The sequence below is a fragment of the Physella acuta genome, unplaced genomic scaffold (genome assembly GCF_028476545.2).
Source record: "Physella acuta isolate Inbredline_101_S28 unplaced genomic scaffold, ASM2847654v3 ptg000270l, whole genome shotgun sequence".
NCBI lineage: Eukaryota > Metazoa > Mollusca > Gastropoda > Physidae > Physella > Physella acuta.
This window is the reverse complement of record NW_026731789.1, coordinates 38,597-64,774: the sequence shown is the minus strand read 5'-3', so window position 1 is coordinate 64,774 and position 26,178 is coordinate 38,597. Positions and strand designations below refer to the sequence as shown.

The window sequence follows — 26,178 nt, the reverse complement described above, 5'->3', positions numbered from 1 at the left end:
AGGCAACAAATTTCTTTACTAGAACAGCGATCTTCTTACCACAGCGATAATTATTTACCATTTACCAAATGGGTTTAGCTACATGCTTAAAATTTCTATAACAATCTTTTTAAAAGATATAACTCTTCTCAAAATTTCCAAATGTTTCGACCGACGCAAAACTAATGGACAATTATCAGCATCTCAGCATTTTAAAATTGTGAACAAAAACAAACCAGTTTTATAATTTGTGTACATAATTACTAACTTGTATTTTTAATTTGCTTGTACCTAATTCGTTGGCATTTTTTATTTTATTTTGTTATGGATAAGTGGGATGGTGTGTGTGAGGGGGGGGGGGGAATGACGGCACTATTGTTGAGATGCCTGTTAATGTAAAAAAAAAAATCCTCTCCCCCTCCCTACCCATGCAAACACACATACACTCACACACAAACACACACGCAAGCTCACAGGCGCGAACGCACGCACACACACACACACACACACACGCACACACACATGCACCCATACACATAAGTATATTACCGTAATCCTCCTACTTTTTCTACTAGTCTCCGTTTGTTTCCCGTCAAAAGATGAGTGTTAAGACAGTGCTTATCAAATAATATTTTTAACCGACCACATCAAACCCGCGTTTTATGTCAGCAGACGATAGCCGGAGGCAGACGACGACAGCAGCTTTCAACGAGACATGAATGGGCGGATGTTGTTCGGCATAAGGCAACGACCCAGCGTTAACAAGAAGACTCTATTCATCTAGAGTCTCTGTGTCTGTCTGTGTGTCTGTATTTAAACATGTCTGGCTCTATTTGGTATTTGGTTCAAGTATGTCTTTCGGTATGTAGATTATGTCTGACTTTATTCGGTTTCAGTTTTGTATATATGTCAGTGGTATGCTTGTATGTGCATGGATCTGTTTGTCTGTGTGTCTGTGTATGTGTGTGTATTTAAATATGTCTGGCTCTATTTGGTTCAAGTATGTCTGTCAGTATGTAGATTATGTCTGACTTTATTCGATTACAGTTTTGTATATATGTCGGTGGTATGTTTGTATGTGTGTGGATCTGTTTGACTGTGTGTCTGTATCTGTATTTTTGTGTATGTTCCTATTCGTTTATAGTATTTATGCCTGCGTGCGTCTATTAATATATGAGTTATTATGTCAATGCGTATGTCTCAGACTGTGGTTTCTGTCTGTTTACGTCTGTCTTTGTGTGCGTGCTGTATATGTGGTTATCTATGTCGGCGTCTGTACAGTTCTATGTGTACATAATTAAACATTTTTGACACTACTTCTAACCATAGTCATATTTATACTGACTGCCTATATTAGCAGTTCGATTACATACAGCACTAAAATAAATGAGTCGTGTCTATACCAACACAACTCACCTTATGATCTGTAGCTAGACCACTGCTACCCCGTGTGTATTTGGTTAGAACTCACTGTGTGGCTGTACTCATTATTGAAACAACTCTACTGTATTTACACCACTTTACTACTTATGTTTTTACATTGTCCAAGTCATAAATACAAACTGAGTGATACAAATATAATAGGCGTGTATACGAGACTTAAAAAAAGATGTGTTAAAATATCAACGACGAATGTTATATTCCTTAGTTAGGTGGAACTAGTCTTAATAAACAAACAAGCGATATTATAACTAAATAGTTGTTTTTTTTTTAAATTCACTAATAATTCAGTGCTCGTTTTAATAATGAAACGGGCACTTCTACGTGAATTAATATCTAGAAAATTGTATTAGTAATTTGGAAATAGAAGAAAATCGAACTGTGTCACATAGATAAGATGAAGTAAAAAAAAAAAATGAAAGCTGTTAAGAACTTGGTTTGAGAACCGCTGAAACCATGCCGAAGGAGGAGACAGACGGGTGAGAAGACGTCTTTACTACCCCGGCGTGGAGTGGGGTCCCTCGGCGTTAACTACACCCCCGCGCATCTTGATCCTGTCTCGCGGTGACGTAACGGTGAAGCCCACCAAAACACCACTTGACGTTTTACCACCGTTTTCAATGTGCGTGGATGGGGGAGACGAGGGGGGGGGGGGGGGGGGGGGGGGGGAAAGAGGAGGGAGGTTGTGTTTATCATAAGGGGAGATAAAACGTCAAAGATGGAGACATAATATAACAAGACCAGGGGGGATAATGCTGACAGTTGTGGCGTCACACACCCCCTGTGTGACGTTAGCGAGTCCAATGATTTGTTTAATACAGGTATGTCAGGTTTTAAACTTGCTTTAGTTGCATTCTATTCTACCTGCATATATATATATATATATATATATATATATATATATATATATATATATATATATATATATATATGCGTGTGTGTGTTGTATTGTGTGTATGTATGTCTGTGAGTATACATATGTTTTCGTATTAATGTTTAATGTATACATTTCATACATATATGCATAAACATTAACGTTACGAGACCCACCATATTAACGATATGAGAACCACCATATTAACGTTATGAGAACCCACCATACTAACGTCATGAGAACCACCATATTAACGTCATGAGAACCACCATATTAACGTACTGAGGACCACCATATTAACGTTATGAGGACCACCATATTAACGTTATGAGAACCACCATATTAACATTATAACCACCATATTAACGTTATGAGAACCACCAAATTAACATTATAACCACCATATTAACGCTATGAGAATCACCGTATTAACGTTATGAGTACCACCATATTAACGTTATGAGAACCACCCTACTAACGTTATGACCCACCTCTAGTGTTGAGATCATGCACGGCTTAAGACCACACTGGTCGCAAAAGCCCATAACTTTTTTACAGCGGCAGTGAAAGAAATCTGGCTTTTGTGAAGGTAATCTGGCTTTTGTAAACACTTGAATAAGTCCCTTCTATAAAAATAGTTCGGAATCCACCCCCCCCCCCGTTATATTTTCGTCGTTACGTAACGTACACAACCTCTGTAGCCCCATGTATTTAAAACTCCACTCACAAACACCTTTCACCATTTCAATTAGTTTTGATCACTCACCCGACCCACACTGATCGCACAAACATGCTCACGTCCATCAGCAGTTACCGCCCCCATCCTTACACCCCCCCCCCTCTCTTCTCTATCTCAGCATTAATTCTAAATCAGGTCTGCATTTCTAAAATTAAAACCTAAAAAGTTTAGCGCAAACAAAGAAATCTTTTGTGTTTATTTACGGAAATATCGAAATAAAAAGCGCCACCACCCCATCAAGATTTATCTATCCGGTTGCTAAAAATAGATTTAAGATTGTTTAGACGATCTTTTTTTTAATGAAAACATGAATCGCGTTTTCATCGTGTTTTAGGGTTACATTACTGAACGGAATTTTCAAATCATGAAGCCTTTCACATTAATTTAAAACGACTTTCTCACATGTAGTCTTTAAAGCAATTCAAAATCAGACCATCCTTATTATGATTTCACTTTTATTGGTATAGAAAAACACCATTTGCGGGGTAAGTTGTGTGAAAACCCAATATTCGAAATGCCAATGTATGCAACTCTAGATCAATAACCTGAATGTGGGACCCATATGAGCCAAAGACGACTCTTGCCTCAGAATGGTTGGACCTACCTACATTTTTCCATTTTCTTTTCAAAATTATTACGGACTTAAGACACCAACCCCCCCCCCCTCCTCCCCACCTTCGAGCCACACGCTAAAACCACAATTTACTTCCTTGACATCCATCTTGACCGTAGCGAATGACCAGAAGAGTGGACAACTCGGCCGATAATAGTGGCTTTCTTCGTGGTTTCATAAAAATGTATTGCGTTTTTTTTTTTCATAAAAAATTATTTTGCTGTCGTCGCTGTTGTATTTAATTTTGAAGGTTTAATATTGATCCATAAACTCTTATACAATAAAACGAAATATTTTCTCTCCATTCCGGTGAAAAGATTTTAAAAGAAGTGAATTTTTTTAAAAATTCCCTAGTTCGTCCTTGCATGCACAATTCTCGTATATTTTCAGTTCTTGTCTTCACTCAGAAATTCCAGATTAAGGTGTCTCAAACATTTTTAAAAACAACCACCATTTTTTTTTATTGAAGCTAGTATTTCAATGAATCCATGAGGTAGACTACAAATTGTGAAATTGAAACGACTTAATTTTTTTAAAAATGAAAATTCCCACGTCCTCTACTCTGGCTACAAGATCACCTATAAATTTTGGGGAAAGGGTTTGGGAGGATAATGTACTCTGAGAAGATGTGTTTTAGATCTGTTCAAGTGTATGGTAGTCATCGTTTCCTCTAATGGGAAAAAAACTAATGTACAACGTGCATAATCTGATTTTTTAATGCAACTATGAGATATTGTCCTTTTTTGTTACAAAATATTTTAAAGTATTAAATATCTTATTTTAATTAATTTTTTTTTGTTTCTTTTTTTTTATGTAGTTTTGTATAAAAAAAAAAGTTTCCCTTTTAGAACCTGACTGCCCATGGTGCAACTGAAGTAGAGTCGGTCTGTTTCTGCAGCCTCGGCATGTGAAGGGATAGTGTAGTCACTGGTCAGCACTATGCCCAGTCGCCTTTTTTTTCCTTAACGTGAGTAGGGTACTCATCAGAGCTGGGTGGACTCAAAGACGTTTTACGGACTTTAACCCGGAATCGAACTCGAGAGACCCTCCTGTCTACCTCCCCCCCCCCCACTTCTATTGTATTGTGTCACGTGCTCATTTGATTGGTGAACCTGCTGAACCGTGACCGCTTCTTGGAAGATGGCCAACGACGTGACCACACCATGAACAGTGGCCACCGCATGGACCGTGGCCAATCTTCTTTCTTCTTCTTCTTCGTTCTTAATGTTTAGTGTTGGAAGGGATCGAGCCTTATCTGCCAGAGGGTTTGAACTCGAGACTTTTTCGAATTTATCAGCCATGAGCTTTTTGCCGACTCGACCACGCCTCCATCACAATTAAGTATACGTGTCAACTGGTTATGCGCCATTAAGGCCATTGACTCTGATTTCAGCCTGCTTTTCTTTTTTGGATTTGCTTCCATAGCCTTTGTCCAACCAAGAACAAACTACAAGGCAGTAGTTGTTTGATTTTGGAGTTGTCTCTCCTAGAAGAGTGGATATCTTCAGCTAACGAGCCTCATCTGTCCGAGGTGGCCAATCAATTTAGGGTTTCTTCAGCGTTGGCCCTGGCCATCTCCAGAAATATGGCCATTTCATTGTCCATTCCCATACCAACTACCTTGGCCGAAAAAATTTTTAAATATTTTTTCCAATACCGTGGAACTCAAAAATATTTGGCCATAACATGAACTTTGGCCATCACAGGGGCCAGACCCAAAACATACACATACTAAAACATACATACATATAGTAAAAATTAAAACAGACAAGTTCAGTGTGTTTAAGACATTAGCTCATTTTATTCAATCAATGTTCAACTATCGATTTCTACTAAACATTCAGCATCTCATTGATTGGCACTGATCAATTAACTAATACTAGACTAAAAAAAAACATAATTTACAATTTACGTATTCGAATTATTATTGGATGATAGTGTTGCATCACATTCTAACACCATACTGATCCAAATGTCTACCACACATGAATGAAGTTAGATTAAATTGGCTCACACATTTTATTTACATTCTAAAACCATTTTGATCTAAAAATCAACTACAGGTGAGTAGAGTTAGATCACATATCTGCACGCATACTGACCATCACCTATGGTCGTTTGTGGTATACCGTCTCTCATACTCATGTACAGGATTGTGCACAAAATTATGTACATGATTGTGTACACATCCACTAAAATAAATAATGAAAAAGATAAAAAAAAATATTTCACAACTGTACTTCGCAACTCGTCATGCACGCAAAGACTCATATATTTACATAATGTTGAACAGCCTTATAAATTTATTTCCTTTACCAGCTTACAGTCGTGCTGATTCAAGAAATTTCTTTAGACCGCAAATATAAGCGTTCATGTGCTATGTTCACATAACCCATAATCATACATCAATGTGCAACAATCGAACACAACAGTGCTGAAAATTTCCAATCCAACTTTTACAAAAGTTGGATTGGATGGTGCGTGGCAACCAGACTAGAATAAAACACTTCACAAATACAGCCCCCCCCCCCCTCTTTTCAAAGCATGCACATATGTCGATATACCCCAAACTGAAAGACAATATCCCAAAACTCAACGGGGCCATTTTTTTAATATTACAGATTGGCGAATAGATCATCAGTTTCAATACATACGTCTGTATAGGTAAACAGTATATTGTTTATTACAGAACTTCTTTTTATTACGGACCTACGGCAGCTTGGAGATATAGAAGAAGACGACAGCAGAGTTGAGGAAGCTGAAGCATTAGTTGAAAACTCTCATTAGCTGTTGAGTCACAAAAATTAATGGATATATTTTTCATTTTATTTTTAAATTTTAAATTAAAATATTTTTTTTAATTTTAGAGATTTTTAAATAACCGTCAATATTAATTTAAAAAAAAAATTGCCAATTCTGCCTTTTCTGTTTCGACGATTAACTGACCCTTTGGACAAGAGCCACTGAGATTGTTTCGATATAGTAGTGTTATTTTCTTTAAACACTAGCAAACTTGCTCGATGTGCTAAACTAGATATCCACCTAACATGACATCATTTTAAAATGACATTCACTATCTACACACTCACGCTCATAAACATACGTAAATCATGAGAAAACTTTAACTATCGTGTAGTGAAGTGTTGCAATTAACTTAAACGTGAACATGAACTAGTGTATACAGCTGTACAAATAATTTTTTTTTTTAAACTCAGCGTTATAGATCAGATACCTGAATGTACAATAGAGATTTGAGTCAAAAATACTTCAGTGCACATAAAAGATATGTCATGTACACGTTAGTGTACATCAAACATGTCATATACACGTTCGTGTACATACATCATGTCCTATACACTTTAGTGTACATAAAACATATGTCAAATGCACGCTAGTGCACATAAAACATTTCATATACACTTTAGTGTATATAAAACTTATGTCATATAAACGTTAGTGCACATAAAACATGTGAAACACAAGGTAAAGTATACATGATAAAGAATGTCAAACACATGGTAAATGTACAAACAAAATAATTACGTCAAGCAAATCGTAATGTACATAACCAAAATAATTTCAGTGATAGTTACTATAGTGGACTAGTCTTGTCACTCATCAATTCACTGGGTCAGTGGACTAGAGTCACAGCCTGGTCAGATGAACAGTAGTTGACAGTCTCTGGCAGTATCTGTCGGTGTCAGGTAGTATCTGTCGGTATGACAGTGTCTAATAGCACATGCCACTTTCTCACAGTACCTAGTAGTACATGACACTTTCGAAATACGGGTAATGCCGGCTCAAGGATGGCAGCACCCCACTAGTAAGAGCCAGACAGACACTCGGAGTAGCCAAAGTCCGGTTACCTGGCTTTATAGAAGATACCTGTGTGACCACCACACTTGGGATTAGTACATGACAGCATCTGACATGACCTGACAGCATCTGACATGATCTGACAGCATTTGACAGTCTGAACTAAACACCCACACTGGTGAGTACTGCAATAGCCAAACATTGGTTTTTACTTCATCTTGACCTTTATTTTCACTCACAACCACAAGTGCTCTCCTTTAACCACACACCACAGCGTTTCCATTCTACAAAGAAAATCGTCCTAATCTTTCTGGTATAAGATGTTCGACAAAAACGTAGATGGCAGCACAGTCGTCTGCACGTAGCACGACACTGTTCTATACATGCCCTCGTCCATCATTATACATGTAAATACAATGTACCCCTCTTCAACTAGGAAATGATCCTCACTAATGTCATGTTGACCGGAAGTAAATATACAGTTTGTAAGTCTTCTGACTAAAACACGAGTCTATTTTATTTTCAAATACTTGACCCCATTGGTGAGTCAGTTGATAAATTGTCACTTTTACGTCATCGACTTTGTGGATATTTTCTTTTGGATTATTACCGAATTTTTAGGACAAAGTTTTAGTAGTGATCATCAGGTAGAGTTAGTGGACAATCACTACACACAATTTTAGGTGACGAGTTATTGGTGTTTTTTTTTTTTTCATATTTATCAAAGGTACAATGAAAACAGTGCATTAGTCAATAGCAAAATATAGTGTGGAAAATCGTGTGTGATTGTTGACAAGATGAGCTTAGAAAATGGTCAAGATGGACACAGGTCTCTGGACTAGACTGACAGTGTGTCACTGTGACGTAAAAGATAAATTTGTGCAGGTTATAGAGAGAAAAATTTTCAAACAAAAATAAAAACGAAAGCGGAAGTGCGATCACAGAGGAAAAGATAACCCGTGTTTGTGCCCGCCATTTTGTTTTTGGCTGTAAGTCTGCTTGGGCTGGGGGGTCATACGAACACCGTCTGAGTGTAGATCTTTTTGGTTTTTAACATTGTTCATTCCATGACTTCCTTTTGTTTTCAAATTTTAAGTATCGGGCGACCTTACTCGATCCGGCGCGATGTACGGGTGGTATCGATACAGCCCACGCTGATAGGCGGCCGCCAGGGATGACGTCACGGACTGCTTGTAGAAGGAGCTGCGCAGCAAGACGTCGTTCATCATGGACGCGCCACTGCGCATGTCCGCCGCGCTGGACGCCGAGTCCATCCCTCGGTAGGCGTGGGACAGGAAGTTGCCGTACATGGCGTACGGCGCCGGGGTCAGCACTGGCGGCTGGCCGGGCAAGAGGGCCGCGGATTGCATGCGCCAGCTGTAGAGTAGGCTCAGGGCGGCTGCGTGGTCTGTGGAAAAAAAACAAAAACATGCGCACTTAGAAACATTTTCTATTGTGGATTTGTTGATTCTAGAGACTAGGCCTACTCATGAAATATAGATATTTGTTAAAATTAACTTTAAAAAAAAATACTGAATAATTGCCGGCATGGCACTACAGTAACTTGAAGGGTAGAGGCGGATATGAGCTTGGATATTACTGGGGGCTCGAAATATAAAAATATTTTTAGGTTGGGGAGGGGGGATCGCTAGGCCTTCATGTACTTCCCAATACTACATTTAGATAAACAAACATACCATATTAAAATAGAAAAACTTATATAATACCATCTAAATGGCTGCGGGGGTAGGTGTGTACCCTAGCCCTCTTTACCACTCCCTAGAAGCATCCCATGGCAATGAGAGATCTTAATATCTGGTTCACTCTAAGGCTGACTGTTAGTCATCAGCAAATATTAAGTTGATATCGCACTATTTGCAACCATACATAAACCACTTAACAATTATAATGTTCTTCTTTTCACCAGTATCCTGAGGTTTGCTGGTGGGGGGAGGGGGTGCATTTTGAAACTCAACCTGCTCCCAAAATAAGTAAAACCTCGAAGAATTAGTAAAATAATTAATTACTAACTAATTACCTTTACTGTCCCTATTCTTGATGGCCTCCTCAAACTCCGCCTCTGAGAACGCCCTCAGCGGAGACCTGGCGTACGAGTGGTTGTGGAGCAGGGACTCCATGGTTTCCCTGTGGAGACAGAAACAACGCGGACGTAAAAGAAGTTGTTAAACAATTAAAGTAGAAAAAAGAAAACAAAGACGTATAATAAATTATTATAAAAAAAATAAGTAGAAATAAAACAAGGACCAAGGGATAAGTTGATAAAATAAATATGTGTAGAAAATATGATTGTTTTTTTTGTGTGCGAGTACTAACAGACTTCCGTGGTCGAAATTTCATGTAAAATCGGTCTTATGCAATGATCTCTCTTAGCAGTCATTCCGTTTTATCATGTAAGACTTTGAGAACACCGCGCAGACAAAGTAGGCCTACACGTTGCATACCTTTCTCAACTTAGAAATAAGGTTGGGTCACTTGTTTTTAATAGAGACAACTTAGAAGTATTCTTACTTAATGTGAACAGTTCCTTTTGTTGAAACATTGTTTTGAATGTTTTTACTATTACACCGGTAATAAATAAATATTTTTTTATAAACTATTCACATTTCTAAAGGTTTTTTTATAGCATAGTTCCCTCTAATTCTTGTATAAGACTTTTAGAACACCGCGCACACAAAATACACGTCAGTCACTAACTTTCCTCCCTTTAGAGACAAATTTTGTTTGGTTGTAAACTTTGAGATCCGCCTCTGTCTGGTGGACATTTTCATCTGATGTAATATCTGTATACGTAATGTAAGGGGGGGGGGTATAACATGGCGCCTGTCTCCGATTTATTTATATTTCTACGGCGGCGCGGCGGAATGCGGGTAGGGTTGTGCGGGGAGGGTGCGATGACATGGCCGGGTGCGCAAGAGACGGGGCGCGTGAAAGCCGGTGTGAGCTGACACCGTAAACACACATCCCAGGGGCCGTTTACTCACCAACAAACATGGCGGCGCGCATCGCGGCTGTTATCAAAACTTGCAGACGATCAGATCGCCGGAATACAATCCTGCTACGCGGAAAAGCGAGGGGGGTGTCGTTAGACGGAGATACTGGTGGGGAGTTCGATTGAGGAAACGGTTGAAGGCGGAGATTTCCGAGGCGAAGAGTTACGATGCGGAGAGTTAGGAATAATCGGAAACTCAACAAACCGGAGACTTTATGAGGCAGCACCTTCAAAAGCGGAAATTTCAGAGTCTGACACTTAAATGGCGGAAAATGCCCATGCGAAACTGTCCAGGCGAAAAAGTTCCGAGGCGGAAATACTTCCGAGGCGGAAATCTCCAAGGTGGGAGACTTACAAGACGAAGACGTTTATTTCTATTTTTATTTTATTGTGTGCGTGTGTGTGTGTGTGTGTGTGTGTATGTGTGTGTGTATGTGTGTTAGTGTGTGTGTGTGTGTGTGTGTTCAAGAGACGAAAGATGCTTTTTGTGAATGAGTTCAAGCTTTAAGAGTTCTGCAGAGTTGCATGTCTTCTGGATAACCGGCAGGAATGGCCGGAATTAGCCGTAAGCGACGGGCGTCTCAGGGAGCTGGAGATATAGGAAGAATGCGAGATAAGTAGATTACGTAGCGCAAGGCGGGCTAGCTCAGGTGTCGGTTTTAGACATGCGCTGTTTGCTCTCAAAAGGGTCATGGGTTGGGGCCGGTGGGTCTCAAAACACTTAAAACACAGGGCAGTGGGTCTCAAAAAGCTAGAGACACAGGTCAGTGGGTCTCAAAGGGATAAAGACAAAGGGTCTCACTGAAGACAGGGCAGTTGATCTTGAAAGCCTGAAGACACAGGTCAACAGGTCTCAATAGGCTAAAGACACAGGTCAGCGGGTCTTAAAACACCAAAGACACAGGTCAGCGGGTCTTAAAACACCAAAGACACACACATTGGATCTCAAAAGTCGAACAACACAGTTCGGCAGGTCTAAAAAAACGAGAGACACATAAAGGTTGGGAAAATCTAGTTGAACTTCTAGAATCTAAATTCTTCATCACATTTTTTCAAATCTTTTTTTTTAATATGTCAATCTACAACCGTTTGCCACGATAATTGAAATTGTTGCTGAGACAAAGTTTGTATTTAGGAGGGCGCCACGGGCTCTGTCTGATGCCACAGTGGCATGTCACACTATGCAAGCACGTCTGCGCATGTCTACGTCTCACATCACGTGATCTGCAAACAAACTGCCAGGATCGTCTAAGTGTATTCATTGGATTTTAAACCTCCTTAAGGCGTCAACGCTTTTTTTTTTAAAGCAGCAACGAGCTAGAGGCTGTGTGTGTGTTAGGGGAGGGGGGAGGGGGGTCTGAATACTCTATATGGTGATACTTAAAAAAATTGTAGTTTCATTTACGTTTTTTTAGTTAACGATTTTACATATCGACAACACTGCAATGTAATAAGGCGTATTTTTTTAAAGATTTGATTATAAATTACTTTTTTAAAATTGTAAAATAAGTTACATGGTAAATACTCACGAACCAAACAAAATACTTTACAAAGAATCTCCAACCTCGCGATTACGTCAAAATAGATTGGTTATTATACAATAAAATAGAAAGTAGACTGAAATTTTGAAATCACGTTTCTTAACCGGATGGGATTAGTCCGAAGTTGATGTGATATGCACTTAATACATTTCTAGAGCAATCTATTAGCATTCTTAATATCGGAGATTTTAATTTTAAAATTTCTAGTGTGGGAGGTAGATGGGTGGTGTGGGAGATAGATGGGTGGTGTGGGAGGTAGATGGGTGGTGTGGGAGGTAGATGGGTGGTGTGGGAGGTAGATGGGTGGTGTGGGAGGTAGATGGGTGGTGTGGGAGGTAGATGGGTGGTGTGGGAGGTAGATGGGTGGTGTGGGAGGTAGATGGGTGGTGTGGGTCGATGTTGGATTGTGTTGCGGAAGATGTGGAGTGGTAGTTTTGATGGAGATGTGTAGGGTGGATGTTGGGGTTGGTGGTGTATGTCTTTGATTGATCACGTGGGTGGTAGACGGGGGTTTTGGTTGCAGGTTTGTAGATGGGTAGTGTGTTTGGAGCGTTGTATAGACAGACAGACCTGCGCGGAGAGATCTTAGCTAACACAACTTGTATTTTAAAACACGCTGTATGAGTAACAGGGAGGGGGGGGGGGTGTTCATTCTAAGAAATAGTAAATACCTGAGAAGCAGATTCTTACCTGTCAAACTCCGTGAGTCGACTGGAGTCACGGAACCCTTTAGCGAACGGGTTGCTGTCGATCTTCAGTTTGGTGATCTGGTGAGGAGATGAGGTGACATTAGTGGTGATAGGTGAGACATTACGTGACACTTACATAAATCACAACACATTTGATAGATTTAAATTAGCTTTTTTTTATGACTATCTGAGACTGAATCGTTATGTTTTGAATAGTTATAGAATACTTCTTTTACATTTTTTTAGTCTAGGTTTTGTTTTGTTCTAAGTCGAAAATATCTGCAATTACAGTGATTATTATTAAAATAAAAATGTGTGTGTGGGGGGGGGGGGGGGGGAGGGAGAGAAGAGAGGGTGTGAAATATTTTATCAATATAAAAAGTTGTGGATTATTTAAGAAGCTTTATCATGAAGATCTTTTGTTGTTATTTATGTTGTAATTTAGAGTAATTAGTGCTGTACAGAGTTTCGTCCAGGCATCTTTTCGGAGGGGGGGGGGGGGCTCTACCCCTGAAGAAACTTCATCTGCCTCACATGTTTTAGGTACAAACGGGTAAAATTATGAACGAGATGGAATTTATATATTAAACATATACTTTTACTAGTGTCCGATCCCCTGGAAAATGTAGACCGCCCCCCCCCCCCCCCCCGGAGAAAAAAGTCTGGAAGAAACACTGATGCTATACTACGAAAGGACTGTTTAGCGTATTTTTTAAAGGCCATTGATAAAGTAATTGTCATGCCTATTCATCTAGCCTATTCTCCAAGATTCTCACACTGTCTGAGCATGACGTCACCCATGCTCCACTGAAGTGCTCAAGGTGTTTGTTTTAACTCATTCAGATCACGTGACACCGCCTACATTGTCACGAGCTTGTACTATGTTAAGTACCGGGCAATTATACTCTCAAACAGAATGGGAAAAATGGTTGTGAGGTTTAAAGGAGTGGGGGGGGGGGATGTTTGTGGCGGTAACGGTCCCTTAAAAACAGGGCCCTTAACTGTGTATTTACTCCGAGCAACCTTGTAATTAAAGGGCGAGCACCGTCACACCGTGTTCGCTGGATCCTAACGGGATGTTGAATGATGCTGCGTGGGGTTATCGCCCCTGCTTGTGATGTCCTGAGTTTTATAGCGCCAGGCGGGCGAATAAAAGGTGGGGCGGCAAGAAAATGGTGCCGGGCTATCTGTGGGGATGATACTAAAGCTGACTTCAACTTGCTGGGGAGTTATGGTCGGGGAGGGGCGTGGGAAGTCGGAGGTGGAAGATGGGTGGTGGGGTGGGTAGGGGAGTGAGGGAGCTAGGAGTTTTTTTTTTGGGGGGGGGGGGGGATTTGAACCTGTGACTTGGTGTTTAGATGGATGTATGGTAAGTAGTGTGAGAGGTGGTATGGTTGGAAGATGGGTGGTGGTGTGGGTGGGCGAGGGAGGTAGCTAGGAGTTGGTGGTTTTCTTTTTGGGATTTGAACCTGTGACTTGGTGTTTGGGTTGTTGTGTGGTTGGTGGGAGGGCGAGGAGTGTGAGAGGTGGTGTGGGTGTTAGATGGGTGGTGTTGGTGGTAGACGGGTGGTGTGCTGTAGATGAAGGGTTTTAAAAGGGTGGTGTGGTAGGATAAACGGGTTGTGTTGTGGTAGATTGGTGTTGTTGTAAATATGAATTTTAAATGGAGATAGTAAATAGCCATTGTAATGGTGGTTGAGAAAGTGATAATGACAAGAGGTGAAGTAGAACAGCGAATCTGATGTTATACGAGATAACTACGAGATAAATGCTACAACAGTGTTAGATTGTGATCGTATACACGGCTGGGTTTAGATGTAGTATGGAGGTTAATATGTGGCTATTAGGTCTTCACATTTCTCTCAGTCATATATTTATAAATCATCTGCTTTATTCCATTCTCCTCTATGTTTTTCTAACTTCACTAAAATTATAGCTTAAACCTCAACATTAAAGGGGAAACAATCCAGCCGTGACACATGACCAGGTACAGCAAGGTGGCGGAGATCGTATACCCGAGGAAGGTTCAACATCCGGGTATTATTCACGGCCGGTTGACTCTGACTGACAGAGGTTCCAGGAGTCGCCCAGCGACCCCTGGCGGAGAAGAATGGCGGTCGGATTAGTTGAGAAGGGGCCGTAAGGTTATGAGCGCCGTTTTGCTCGGGTTATGAGGGACCGGTTTAGTGGGTAAGGTGATCGGGGGGTGGGGAACGCGACACCGGGCATATGGTTAGCAGGTTCTGTCGTGCTAATGACGTGGGGGGGGGGGGGGGGGGGGTTATTGTGTGTAGGTGGGAGTATAGTTGACGGGTGTCTGGTGTGGGGTGGAGGGGGGAGCATGGTGTGTTGGTCGCGAGGCGGTGGGTGAGGATAGGGAGAGGGTGTTGTCGTTGGTACTGTCGTGTTTAAGGTAGTTTTGTCTGAGGTGGCCATGCATGTATGTTTTTTTTTTGGGGGGGGGGGGGGGGGGGGTAATGGAGAGCAGGTGTGTCTCAACACACATACATATATATATATATATATATATATATATATATATATATATATATATATATATATATATATATATATATATATATATATATATATATACATATATATACATATATATATATATATACATATATATATATATATACATATATATATATATATACATATATATATATATATATACATATACATATACATATACATATATATATATATATATATATATATATATATATATATATATATATATATATAGGCCTATTTGTATTTTACTAAAAATAACTACGCGACATATTTTCTACTATTGCGATGTCGTACGACCAGGCAGCCTAGAGCGAACAGTGGAGTGTGATAATCCTTTGAGGTGCGTTAATCTGAGATGGGCATTAGTAAAGTGAGGATGTGTGGTGACGAAGGAAGCGCGAGGGGGTACACGCCCGGCCCACGGGGTCAAGTCAACGTATCTCTGGGGTGTTGAGAAAGTCGATCAGATTCGTAAAACGTGTGGTCGTTCACCCTGAAACCTCACGTCACCACACGTGTGGTAGGGATATTAAAACCACATGAAGGATTTTGTTCGTTAAATATGTTGTTGTTTTTTTTTTGTTGTTCCACAAACAATATTTTCCAGTTTTTGTTTTCGTCAAATATATTTATCATTGGTGGAGCAGCATAGTCTAAAGTCGGCTGGGCATTAAGCTGTCTACACTATCCCCTTAAATGCCTAGGTCATTGAAACAGATGAACTCTACTTCATCTGCCGCACATGTCTTAGGTACAAACGGGTAAAATTATGAAAATTATTAAATGATAGTTATATCATTACAAAATGTACAATCATTTGTTCAGTTTGATATTTTTTTTCTTTTAGAATAATAATTATGTAATAATATTTATAAAATTAAGTTAAAAACTTGTATCGATATTTTAATTTTCACAGAATACTTAAATGATACTGAGAATCGTAAACGTTCAAAGGTCAGCAAAATAAAAAAACAACGATATCCCATTCGAATCATGTGCTTAATTCAAATTATTTTTATGTATCCCATGGTCGATTTAAGCTGTTAAGATAACAGTTATTTTTTTAGCAATAGAAGAATATAGTTTGTATATAGAACTTTTCGAAATGTGAAAAAAAAATTGGTATTCGTTGTGTCTGCTCTCTATATATAACACTAGTCTGTTTTCGCTAGTTACCCCCCCCCCCCCTCCCCCAACTCACATCTTGAACAATCCACAACGGTTAGTAAATGCCAGGGACAGACAAATCTGTGTTGAAAATGTCCAAGTCCGATAACCGGTGTTTGTGGAAAATGTCATATCCTGATTGCCGCGTACAGCCCGGGGGACGCGAAGACGTGTTAGCCCGATAGGCCGCTCACTCCCGGGGAGGGGAGAAAGCCGGGAGAAATTGTCTGGTAAAGGTGATCGCGATATGGGAGATGGGCAGGTGACAGAAGCATCGTGGGAAATGGGGGTACTGGAGGAAACATATTCATCAGCGGTCATGGAGGTTTGTGGTAGAGGTTGGTGGTGGTGGAGGTTGGTGGTGGAGGATGTGGTGAAGGTGGTGGTGGTGGAGGTTGTTGGTATTGGTGGTGGAGGTTGTTGGTATTGGTGGTGGTGGTGGAGGTTGTTGGTATTGGTGGTGGTGGAGGAGGAGGTTGGTGGCGGAGGTGGTGGTCGTGGAGGATGTTGGTATTGGTGTTGGTGGTGGTGAAGGTTGTTGGTGTTTGTGGTTGGTGGTGGAGGTTGTTGGTATTGGTGGTGGTGGTGGAGGTTGTTGGTATTGGTGGTGGTGGAGGAGGTTGGTGGCAGAGTTGGTGGTCGTGGAGTATGTTGGTATTGGTGTTGGTGGTGGTGAAGGTTGTTGGTGATTGTGGTTGGTGGTTGAGGTTGTTGGTGGTGGTGGTAGAGATTGGTGGTGGTGATAGTGGTAGTGGGATTTTTTTTTTTTTTTAAACTTCCGCGAAATGTTTCAGAACTGGTCAACCATTTTTAATCAGCGGTCAAGGAGATTGGTGGTGGTGGTGATTTTTTTTTTTTTAACTTCTTGATAGTCTCAGAACTGGTCAAATAGAAACAATACAAAGAATGTTGGCAATGACAAGTATTTAGACGGATGTATCAGTATGGTCTTTTCATGAGAAATGCCATGTTCAAACTGCAATATCTAAACCCTTTTAGTGCAACTTTTGAAAATTAGTAGCTCAAATAAGTTTATTGTTGTTTTTTTTTTTCATTTTCTTCTATATTTCTGTACTAGGGCCAAAAGTAGTTATTGCGATCATATTAATGAATATAAACATTATTTTAGTTTCCTTAGAGTTTTTAAATTTATTTTTTATCTTAAAGTACTATTTTATTAAAGTACTACTTTCTGAAGGTACTATTTTCTGAAGGTACTATTTTATTAAAGTACTATTTTCTTAAGGTACTATTTTCTTAAGGTACTATTTTATTAAAGTACTATTTTCTTAAGGTACTTTTTTCTTAAGGTACTATTTTCTTAAGGTACTATTTTCTTAAGGTACTATTTTAGTTGCCTTAAATCATGGACACACTTGACCAAGCGACTGCAGTAGAACTGTGTCCACATGGAGAATGTACGGCAATATCCGGAGACTTGAAGATTGCTGATTTACTTGACTTAGTAAATTATATCGAGTCAAAATCTGACCTCATCCGTTTAGCCTGAGTTCGGGTCGTGAGTCTACTCAGCTAAGATTGGTAAATGACTCGTGATTGGAAAATAATACATGCATTTCTTTTTTTTTTTTTTGGCGTGTCCCTAATGCCGAAATATTTTTTTCTTTAATAGACTATTTGCTTCTAGACATATCATGGTAGTTCGATAAATCTGATCACGTGTATTCCAGGTATGCTATTTGGAACCCATATTGTCGGCGTGAGTACCTCGCTAGACGCCATATTGTTGTGTGCTCACTCTGACTGATACTCACCAGTTGGTTCTGGTACGCCGTCACGGCTATGAACACGGTTTCCGGGAACACGAAGGTCGTGACGTCATGTCCGTCAAGGGAGGTGATCGGCAATTTCGTGGTTTCCGTTTTCAGCACGAGGTGCACCCGAGGCTGGTACTTGTGCATGGAGTTTAGGATAATCTGTGGATAGATGTGGATAAGTGCATGGAGTTTAGGATAATCTGTGGATAGACAAGGATAAGTTGTGGTATACTGTGATGTGTGTGGATAGCATATGGACATATGGGGTTTTAATATAACGTGCGTGTAAAGATAAATATGTAGGGTTACGTTGAAATGTGCATTAGATGTGGATGAATAGGCGAACAGGTTTTTTTGTGACTTACGTGTCCGTTCTTGTCCAGCATGTTGTTGGTCAGCTTGACCTTCTCGAAGCTGACCGTCTGCTTCATGAGGTGCTCACCCGTGAAGGGGCTATCTGGGTGGAGGTGCAGACGGGCGGGGAGAGGTGGGTCGGCCTTACCAGCTACTAGCCATGAAGATCTAGATAGGGGGGAAATAATTTTAAAATAAATAGGCGGCTGTGAATAGGCTCGAAATTATATATAGGGCCTACAATATTTTTGTTTAAATCTGGTGCGATTTTATTAAAATAAATATGGTTATAAAACCCTAATTGTTTGATTTTTATTAAATTTATTTAAGATGGAATATATTTGATGCTTTAGCATTTTTTGGTAACTAAACACATTTTTTTTTAAAACAGCATAAACAATTTGGTTGTTTACATTTTATCACACAAAATTATAAAAATCATGGCTAAACTAGGTCATGTGGTTTAAATTTTATTTTATTTTAAAACCGTATCGGCAAAGTTTTGAGTTAAAATCACTATTTTTTTTTTATGAAGTGTAGAATCAATTAATGTTTGTCTTACGAAAGCGAAACTGCAGGTCATAACTTAAACTTAAAATAAACAGAAATGTAGCCTTCAAATTAAAAAAAAATATATTCTGAATTTGCATCTTTTGTAACATTGATTCTATTTTTTTTTTAAAATTATTTCTGAACTATTTTCAGGCTTTGGTTTAAAAAAAAATGTAATGCCACTTTGGTGGAAAGATCTAAAAAAACATGTCAACATCTATATCAATAATAATAATCGCCCCCGACTCTTTACTCGCGTTAGTCTCCACTAGTGTTCAACACAGACTATTCTAGAAGTAATGCTGATGCTGATACAGGAGAGGGCCTTGTGACGTAGCCTAACAGACTTACCTGTGGTAGGCGTATCTGTAACGCTTGCTGTCCACGGCCACGATGTCCATCAGGACACAGTAGCGGGCAGTGGGGTCAAGGTCGGTGAAAGACACTCGTACCGTAGGGAACATCCGTCTGTGGAAGACAAAAACAAAAGTCTGTCGTTAGAAAGTCTGTGGTAAGAGAGTCTGTGTAAGAAATTAATCTTTAGTTATAAATCTGCGGTAAAAACATGTATGTGGTAAAAAATAGCTGTTGTAAAAGAAATCTGAATTAAAAATTGTGAAAAAAAATGTCTGTCGGAAACGTTGTGTTAAAGATATCTGGAAAAGATTTTTGAAATGTTGTCCTAAGGTAACCTATGTATGTCATTGTGTACAAAATGTAAGTCCATTGTGATAAAATGAAACGATGGTTTGTTGATTTATCTACCCCTGTTGCGGACGGATTGTTGGTTTATCTGCCCCTGTTATGGACGGATTGTTGATTTATCTGCCCCTGTTGCGGACGGATTGTTAGTTTATCTACCCTCGTTATTAATATACTGTTGGTTTATCTGCCCCTGTTACCGACAGATTGTTGGTTTATCTGCCCGTGTTACTGAAGCATTGTTGATTTATCTGCCCTTTTTTCGGACGGATTGTTGGTTTACCTGCCCCTGTTACTGACGGATTGTTGAATTATCTGCCCGTGTAAAGGGGAGGCAACACTCCACACCTGCGCCCAGCCGGGCCACAGAAAGGGATGTTTTGTGCACGTTATCGCACATTGTGCTGCAGACATTGTATCTACCCCCGTGTCTACCGGAGCTCCCCCTTGTGTCGGCGCATTTGTCAGTCTGAGTTGTCTGACATAGACTGATCGGTCAGATGAGGCGGGAAACTTTTTTTTTTAAAGCTTCTTGTATTTGGTGGTGTAGTTGGATGATCTCGATGAAGGCAGTGGCGTAGGCAGGGGGGGGTTTGGGGGGGGGGGTCATAAACCCCCATAGACCCCTCGGTATATATATAAAAAGTATGAGGGGGGTGCAATTCGAAAGTTTGAGGGGGGGGGGGTGCAAATCGAAAGTTTGAAGGGGGGGTGCAAATCGAAAGTTTGAAGGGGGGGGTGCAAATCGAAAGTTTGAGGGGGGGGGGGGGTGCAAATCGAAAGTTTGAGGGGGGGTGCAAATCGAAAGTTTGAGGGGTGGGGGGGGGGTGCAAATTGAAAGTTTGTCCCCGGGTAAAAATTGGACACCCCCCCCCCTTGAGACGATCCTGGCTACGCCACTGGATGTAGGACATTGTATTTGGTGATCTAGAATGTAAATGGTGTTGGATGATCTGGATGTAGGACGAGATACGCCGGGGTGATAGGGTTAACATTAAAAAGACATGACCACAAGATGACCGCTAGGTGGATTAAATCGGGTAATCCGATTACACGGGGTGGATAATACAAGGGTGTGTGTTTGTGAGAGGGGAAGGGTAGCCGACGTGTGGGGTGGGATGTAGATTGATGTCCCGACCCTCGGGTATAAAACACGGCACCATTGACAAGGGAGGTAATCGGGGCTGTACTCGACTTTCCAAGCACGGGTTATCTATCTTGTTCTTTGTCCACCCTCTTCCCCATCCGCGTCCGACAACACACAAGGAAACCTCGCAGGTTCTAGATCGCGCGAGAAGAGACGAGAGCGAACGTTATAATTATATGCTAGAGTTGCCTCGAGTTCAGCGAGCAGATTATCGCATTAATTCTAATCCTCGTGGAAAGAATCGATTAGTTTGTAACCTCAGATGTAACGGCGCTTTAACCAACATCACACCTCATCCGCCCAACCGCCGACCAAACAAAAAACAACATCACACATTAAATAGACAACACAAAAAAGCGTCCAAACTGCTATAGACGGCTAATATTTAATCTCAAACATCCAACAAATGACCAAAATACAACATCACAAAAACCCAACATTACAGACGGCTAAAAAAAATGGAGGAAACACATCTGCCATTTTTTTTTTCAAACTTGACATAACACTTCCCGCTAGCCAACCCCCGACAAAATGATATTTTAATCTGTCCTCACACCTCCTTTGGGGCGTCACCCAAACTCTAAATCAAACCCAAATCGTCAAGTTAAACCATACCAGATGTTAACAAATACTTGTAATTTTTACAGCTGTTTGTGAAAGTCACATTATGCCAAAACTAAATGTTCTGATACTTACAGTAATAGTATAGAAACTACATTTACGTCATTAAGTTTTTTTTTACCTTAAAAAACTATGTCGAATACACATTTTCTTTTTTTTTTTTCTTACTGCATTATGAATTGACCCAATAGCTCCATTTTAAAAGACGCCTTTTTAAAACTCCAAGAGCTGTATGTATTAATTTTCTTAGCTGCACATTGATAAATACACAAACGCACTTAGACGCTTACACAAACACAGATATACACTACGCATACTATTTTATAAAAATTGTCTCGTAAAACACAAACTATCAACACTATTGTTTGTCAACAAGCCCAGATCCCCAACCAAACCATACCCTTACCCCTCCGATAAACCACCATTCCCAACTTAATCCCAACACCCAGCAAAAAGCCATGCAACATGTGAAACGAAAGACTTGTTAAGCCAGCGGTACTTTTCATGTATAGCCACATTAGAGTCACCCACACACCAAACCACAGCATCCATTCTTATCATCAGCGACAACCACCTGGATACGATCGTTACGCCCTCTACCGCAGATTTTTTTTTTTGATGACTGATTCGGCCCTTCATTTTTTTTCCTTTTTGGTCAGTTTTAATGGCTGAAGTTGGCTACAGTTTTGGTCGTTTGGTTGAATTTATTGCCTGGGTGATCGTCTGATCTGAGTGTAACAGAGGTGGTGTTTGCGGTGTGGGGGTGGCGTTGTGGGCGTGGCATCAGGAAAGCGGATAAGGCGAATAATTTTTTTCAGTCGTTTCGGCTCGGATGTGGATAGTGGGAAATGGAGGGTAGGGAGGATGTACTCTTTAATTAAACAGTGGACTTAATCCGTTCAGAGGTTTTAAATTTTGAAGCGGTTACATTTGTCTGAGCTGGTTTATCGCTGGTTAATCGCTGGTTAATCGCTGGGATTATCGCAGACAACTGTAACGTAGGCGGTTGATGTTCCAGGTTACAGGCTAGTGGCTGTCCTGTCCGTATCCGTGTTTCGTGTCCTGTCTATGTCCTACAGTACCAGTGACCCGGCTATTTCTACATTACTCTTGTCCTGTCCATTTCCTTTCTGTGTCCTCAAGCACTCGTATACTGTCTATGTCCTCCAGTACTTGTGTCCTGTCTGTTTACAGTACCGTGTCCTATCTATGTCCCCTAGTAGGCCCACTCATGTTCTGTCTATGTTCTCGATTATTCGTGTCCTATCTATGTCCTCCATTATTCGTGTCCTGTCTATGTATGTCCTCTATCACTCGTGTCTTGTTTATGTCCATTACTCGTGTCCTGTTTATGTCCTCTAGCACTGGTGTCCTGTCTATGTCCTCCAACATCCCCCACTCAAATCCTAAACACCCAACATTGTCCCCCACCCCACATTTCTCAGCACAAAATATCGATTGATTTCTGTAGCTTCGATGACACCACAAGGTACCCATTCGAACTATCGAGATTTTCAAGTGGGAAGTTGATACTTGTAAGCAATCTTCTCTCTAACTTGCCTTATGCGCGGCAATGCAGTAATTTTGAACCAATTGATCTTAACTATAACCGAGCTTTAAAAATGACTGAGCTTAACAGTAAATGATCGCAGCAGCAACTCAGCTTAATTTCAATGTAACTGATCAGTAATAATGAATAACAAAATCTGGGTTTAACAACAATTGATTTTAGAAACAGTTATTAAGCTAAAGAATCACTGAGCTTAAGGACAATGTAGCTTAAATTGTTTTGAAAAAGAAAAAATTAAATTATATAAATCACATAATTTTAACTGCTTACTACATCTCCAATAAAACAGTAGCTCACGTCTTAGTAAAAGTTTACAACACAGTCTGTGTATACATTGCTTGTGCCAACCTATCAATGAATAACTTAAACCCAACAGGAAAAAGGATGTTAACAGCAATGGAGGCACACAAAGTCTAGCATTGTAGAGCCTACCCCCCATCCATGTCCCCCTAAACTTGACTCCTCCAGTTTTCATGTCACCCTCCCCCACCCCCACCCCCTCACCCCTGCTCATGACGGATGTAAAATGGCGCTAATTTGGAACCTAATCCCTGACGAGTTAACGAGGTCAGGCCTGGGATGAGCTAAGTTTCCAGTCGTTGATTTAACGCTGTCAGAGGTTTCGGTCCCTAATGAAACCGTTCTTCACGTGACCGAGAGGGTGACATGCCTACCCCCCCCCCCCCTCCCCCATCTCCACGCCCCACCACCTCCTCCTACTTTCACTATCTAAAACCAAATACTGAACTTTGTGTTCAGAAATACATCAACGTATAGTTAAAGTATAAAATCACCAACTGTCCCTAGCCCCACCCCCCTCCCTTCGCCCATCCTCATTTCATGACAACTCAGCGCAAACGTCAATTGATCTTTAATCAATTAAAAAGTGTGTTCAATTAATTATTTTTTTAAACCCCCTCTTTGACTTTCTCCACAGGAACTCGAACGTCACGTGATCAATGTCAAGGTCGTGTCAGCACGACATCAGGGCGATACATTGGAATCGGATTACAGATTAAACCGAGAAAAAACAAAATAACGAACGACTGTATTTTTTTTACCACGCTACCGCATGAATAAATCAACCAGTGCCTCATCACGTGATACAATTTCTAATGTGATACAATTTCTAATGTATTACAAAAGCTAATGTGATTACTAGAAGTTCTTACTTTAGCAGTTTTAATTAAACTTTAATTAAAAATTCTAAATTTATATTTAATACAGTTAAAACATAGTTCATAAATATATTTATTTGAATATTTTAAACAATAACTTGTTTGAATATTTTTAAAAATATATCTATTTGAGCATTTTAAAAATATATTTATTTGAAAATTTTCAATATATTTGTTTGAATACTTATAAAGATATTTGTTTGAATATTTTAAAAATATATTTATTGAATATTTTTAAAATATATTTATTTGTATATCTTTTATATTTTTACTAGTAAGTACACCCTATGTATCTATTAAAATAAGCGTAATTGTCTAATTTGCTGATTATGAGAAAATAACGTCATGAAATGGAAATTTAAAATGTTTTGCTTATAGTTCATTTTTTTCTTCTTCATATAACAGTTAATGATCGTTTTTAAAAAAAACGATAATTTAATTTCGAAAGATAGATAAATTAATTAAAAATTTTATCTAAAAAATTTGAGCTCATAAAATCTCATAAATTCCAACCCTTCTTAAAAAAAATCTAACCTATGAAATGCGTTAAATGCTTTGTGTATAGAGTATGTTTATTTTCTTTTCTTACGATAATGCTTAAAACCTATATGTTGACAATTGATTTTGGTAAAGCTTATGACCTAAACTAGACGTGGACATAGATTAGATGTTGACATAGATTAGACGAGTGCTTCTTCGAGACTTTTTTCTCCGGGGGGAGGGGGGGGGGGGGCACTACCCCCCTACCACGAAAAGATGCCTGGAAGAATCACTGGAGTAGACACGGACATAGACTAGATGTTGACAACACCTCTGTCCAAAAAAAACCAGCAAAAATCCAATCAAGGAGCAGACGACGTCTAGACGTCACTACACCCCCTGATTACATTGGGCGCAGTCGTTAAACCCTGCCCAAGTCTGCTGTCTCCGGGAGAAAACCGGAAGTAATTAGAGCCTCCTCAGTTTAGAAAGGAGGGGGGGGGGGGGGGAGGGGGACGAAGGGCGAACTCTGCTGGTATTTCTAGATGTAAATCTGCGGTAATGATATTAAATAGATTTTTTTCTAACTTCTTTTGCTTATTTTAATTAGCTTTTGTGATTTATTTTTATCGTTAAAGTTGATAGACGATTATTGGCGTCCCTAAATTGGGTGACATAAGTATATATTATGTATGTATATATATATATATATATATATATATATATATATATACACACATATGTATATATATATATATATATATATATATATATATATATATATATATATATATACATATATGTATATTGTTGGATATTTTACTTGAGTGATATAAGCATTATATATCTGCGGAGACAATTTTATTTATTTTTTACATTTTTGGATATCATATTTTTAATTAAACTTAAAAAAAAACAACTGATAATTATTTCGCACAGGATGAAACAAAAAGGTTGGGTTCCAGCTAATAGCCTCGTTGTGATGGGTTCCACTTAACAGCCCGGTGGTGATTAAGGCGAAACGTAAACGTATACCATTAGGGTAGAACAAGACGCCGACCTTTGAAAACGTCACGCGCATGTCCACAGCATGACGCTGATGATTGGTTGTGTCGTCTGTGCATGCGCGCTGGACGTGACGGTGCAAGCCTTTGTTCCCGTCATTACTTTTAATGGCGGGGCCAATCCCGAGGGACTCCGCTCCACCCGTCCACAAATTGTCATACCAGTTTTAAAAGATGGTGGTTGACTTGATTTCGTGGCCGAAAATTGCAGGATGCTGATATATACAATTATGGTGTATGTTTGGTATATATTGATATAGAGGATATAAAGGGATTATTTCAGACATTCCTCCGCGTCGGAGCACTTGAAACTTCCAAGAAGGTTGCAAACACTACATAGTAGA

General features: G+C 39.8%; 1 protein-coding gene across 1 annotated transcript in view; it reads right to left on the bottom strand.

Annotated features, from left to right (window-relative positions):
• Positions 1–8,552: 8,552 nt before the first annotated feature.
• The window catches only part of LOC131939245 (T-box transcription factor TBX20-like), a 34,430-nt gene continuing 16,804 nt past the window's right edge, over positions 8,553–26,178 (bottom strand). The window contains exons 2-7 of the mRNA XM_059297445.1: positions 19,424–19,540; positions 18,532–18,688; positions 18,164–18,325; positions 12,703–12,779; positions 9,500–9,606; positions 8,553–8,869 (exon numbers count right to left, since the gene is read on the bottom strand). Of these exons, the coding sequence (XP_059153428.1) occupies positions 8,553–8,869; positions 9,500–9,606; positions 12,703–12,779; positions 18,164–18,325; positions 18,532–18,688; positions 19,424–19,540 (937 nt within the window). The remainder of the gene's footprint in view (positions 8,870–9,499; positions 9,607–12,702; positions 12,780–18,163; positions 18,326–18,531; positions 18,689–19,423; positions 19,541–26,178) is intronic.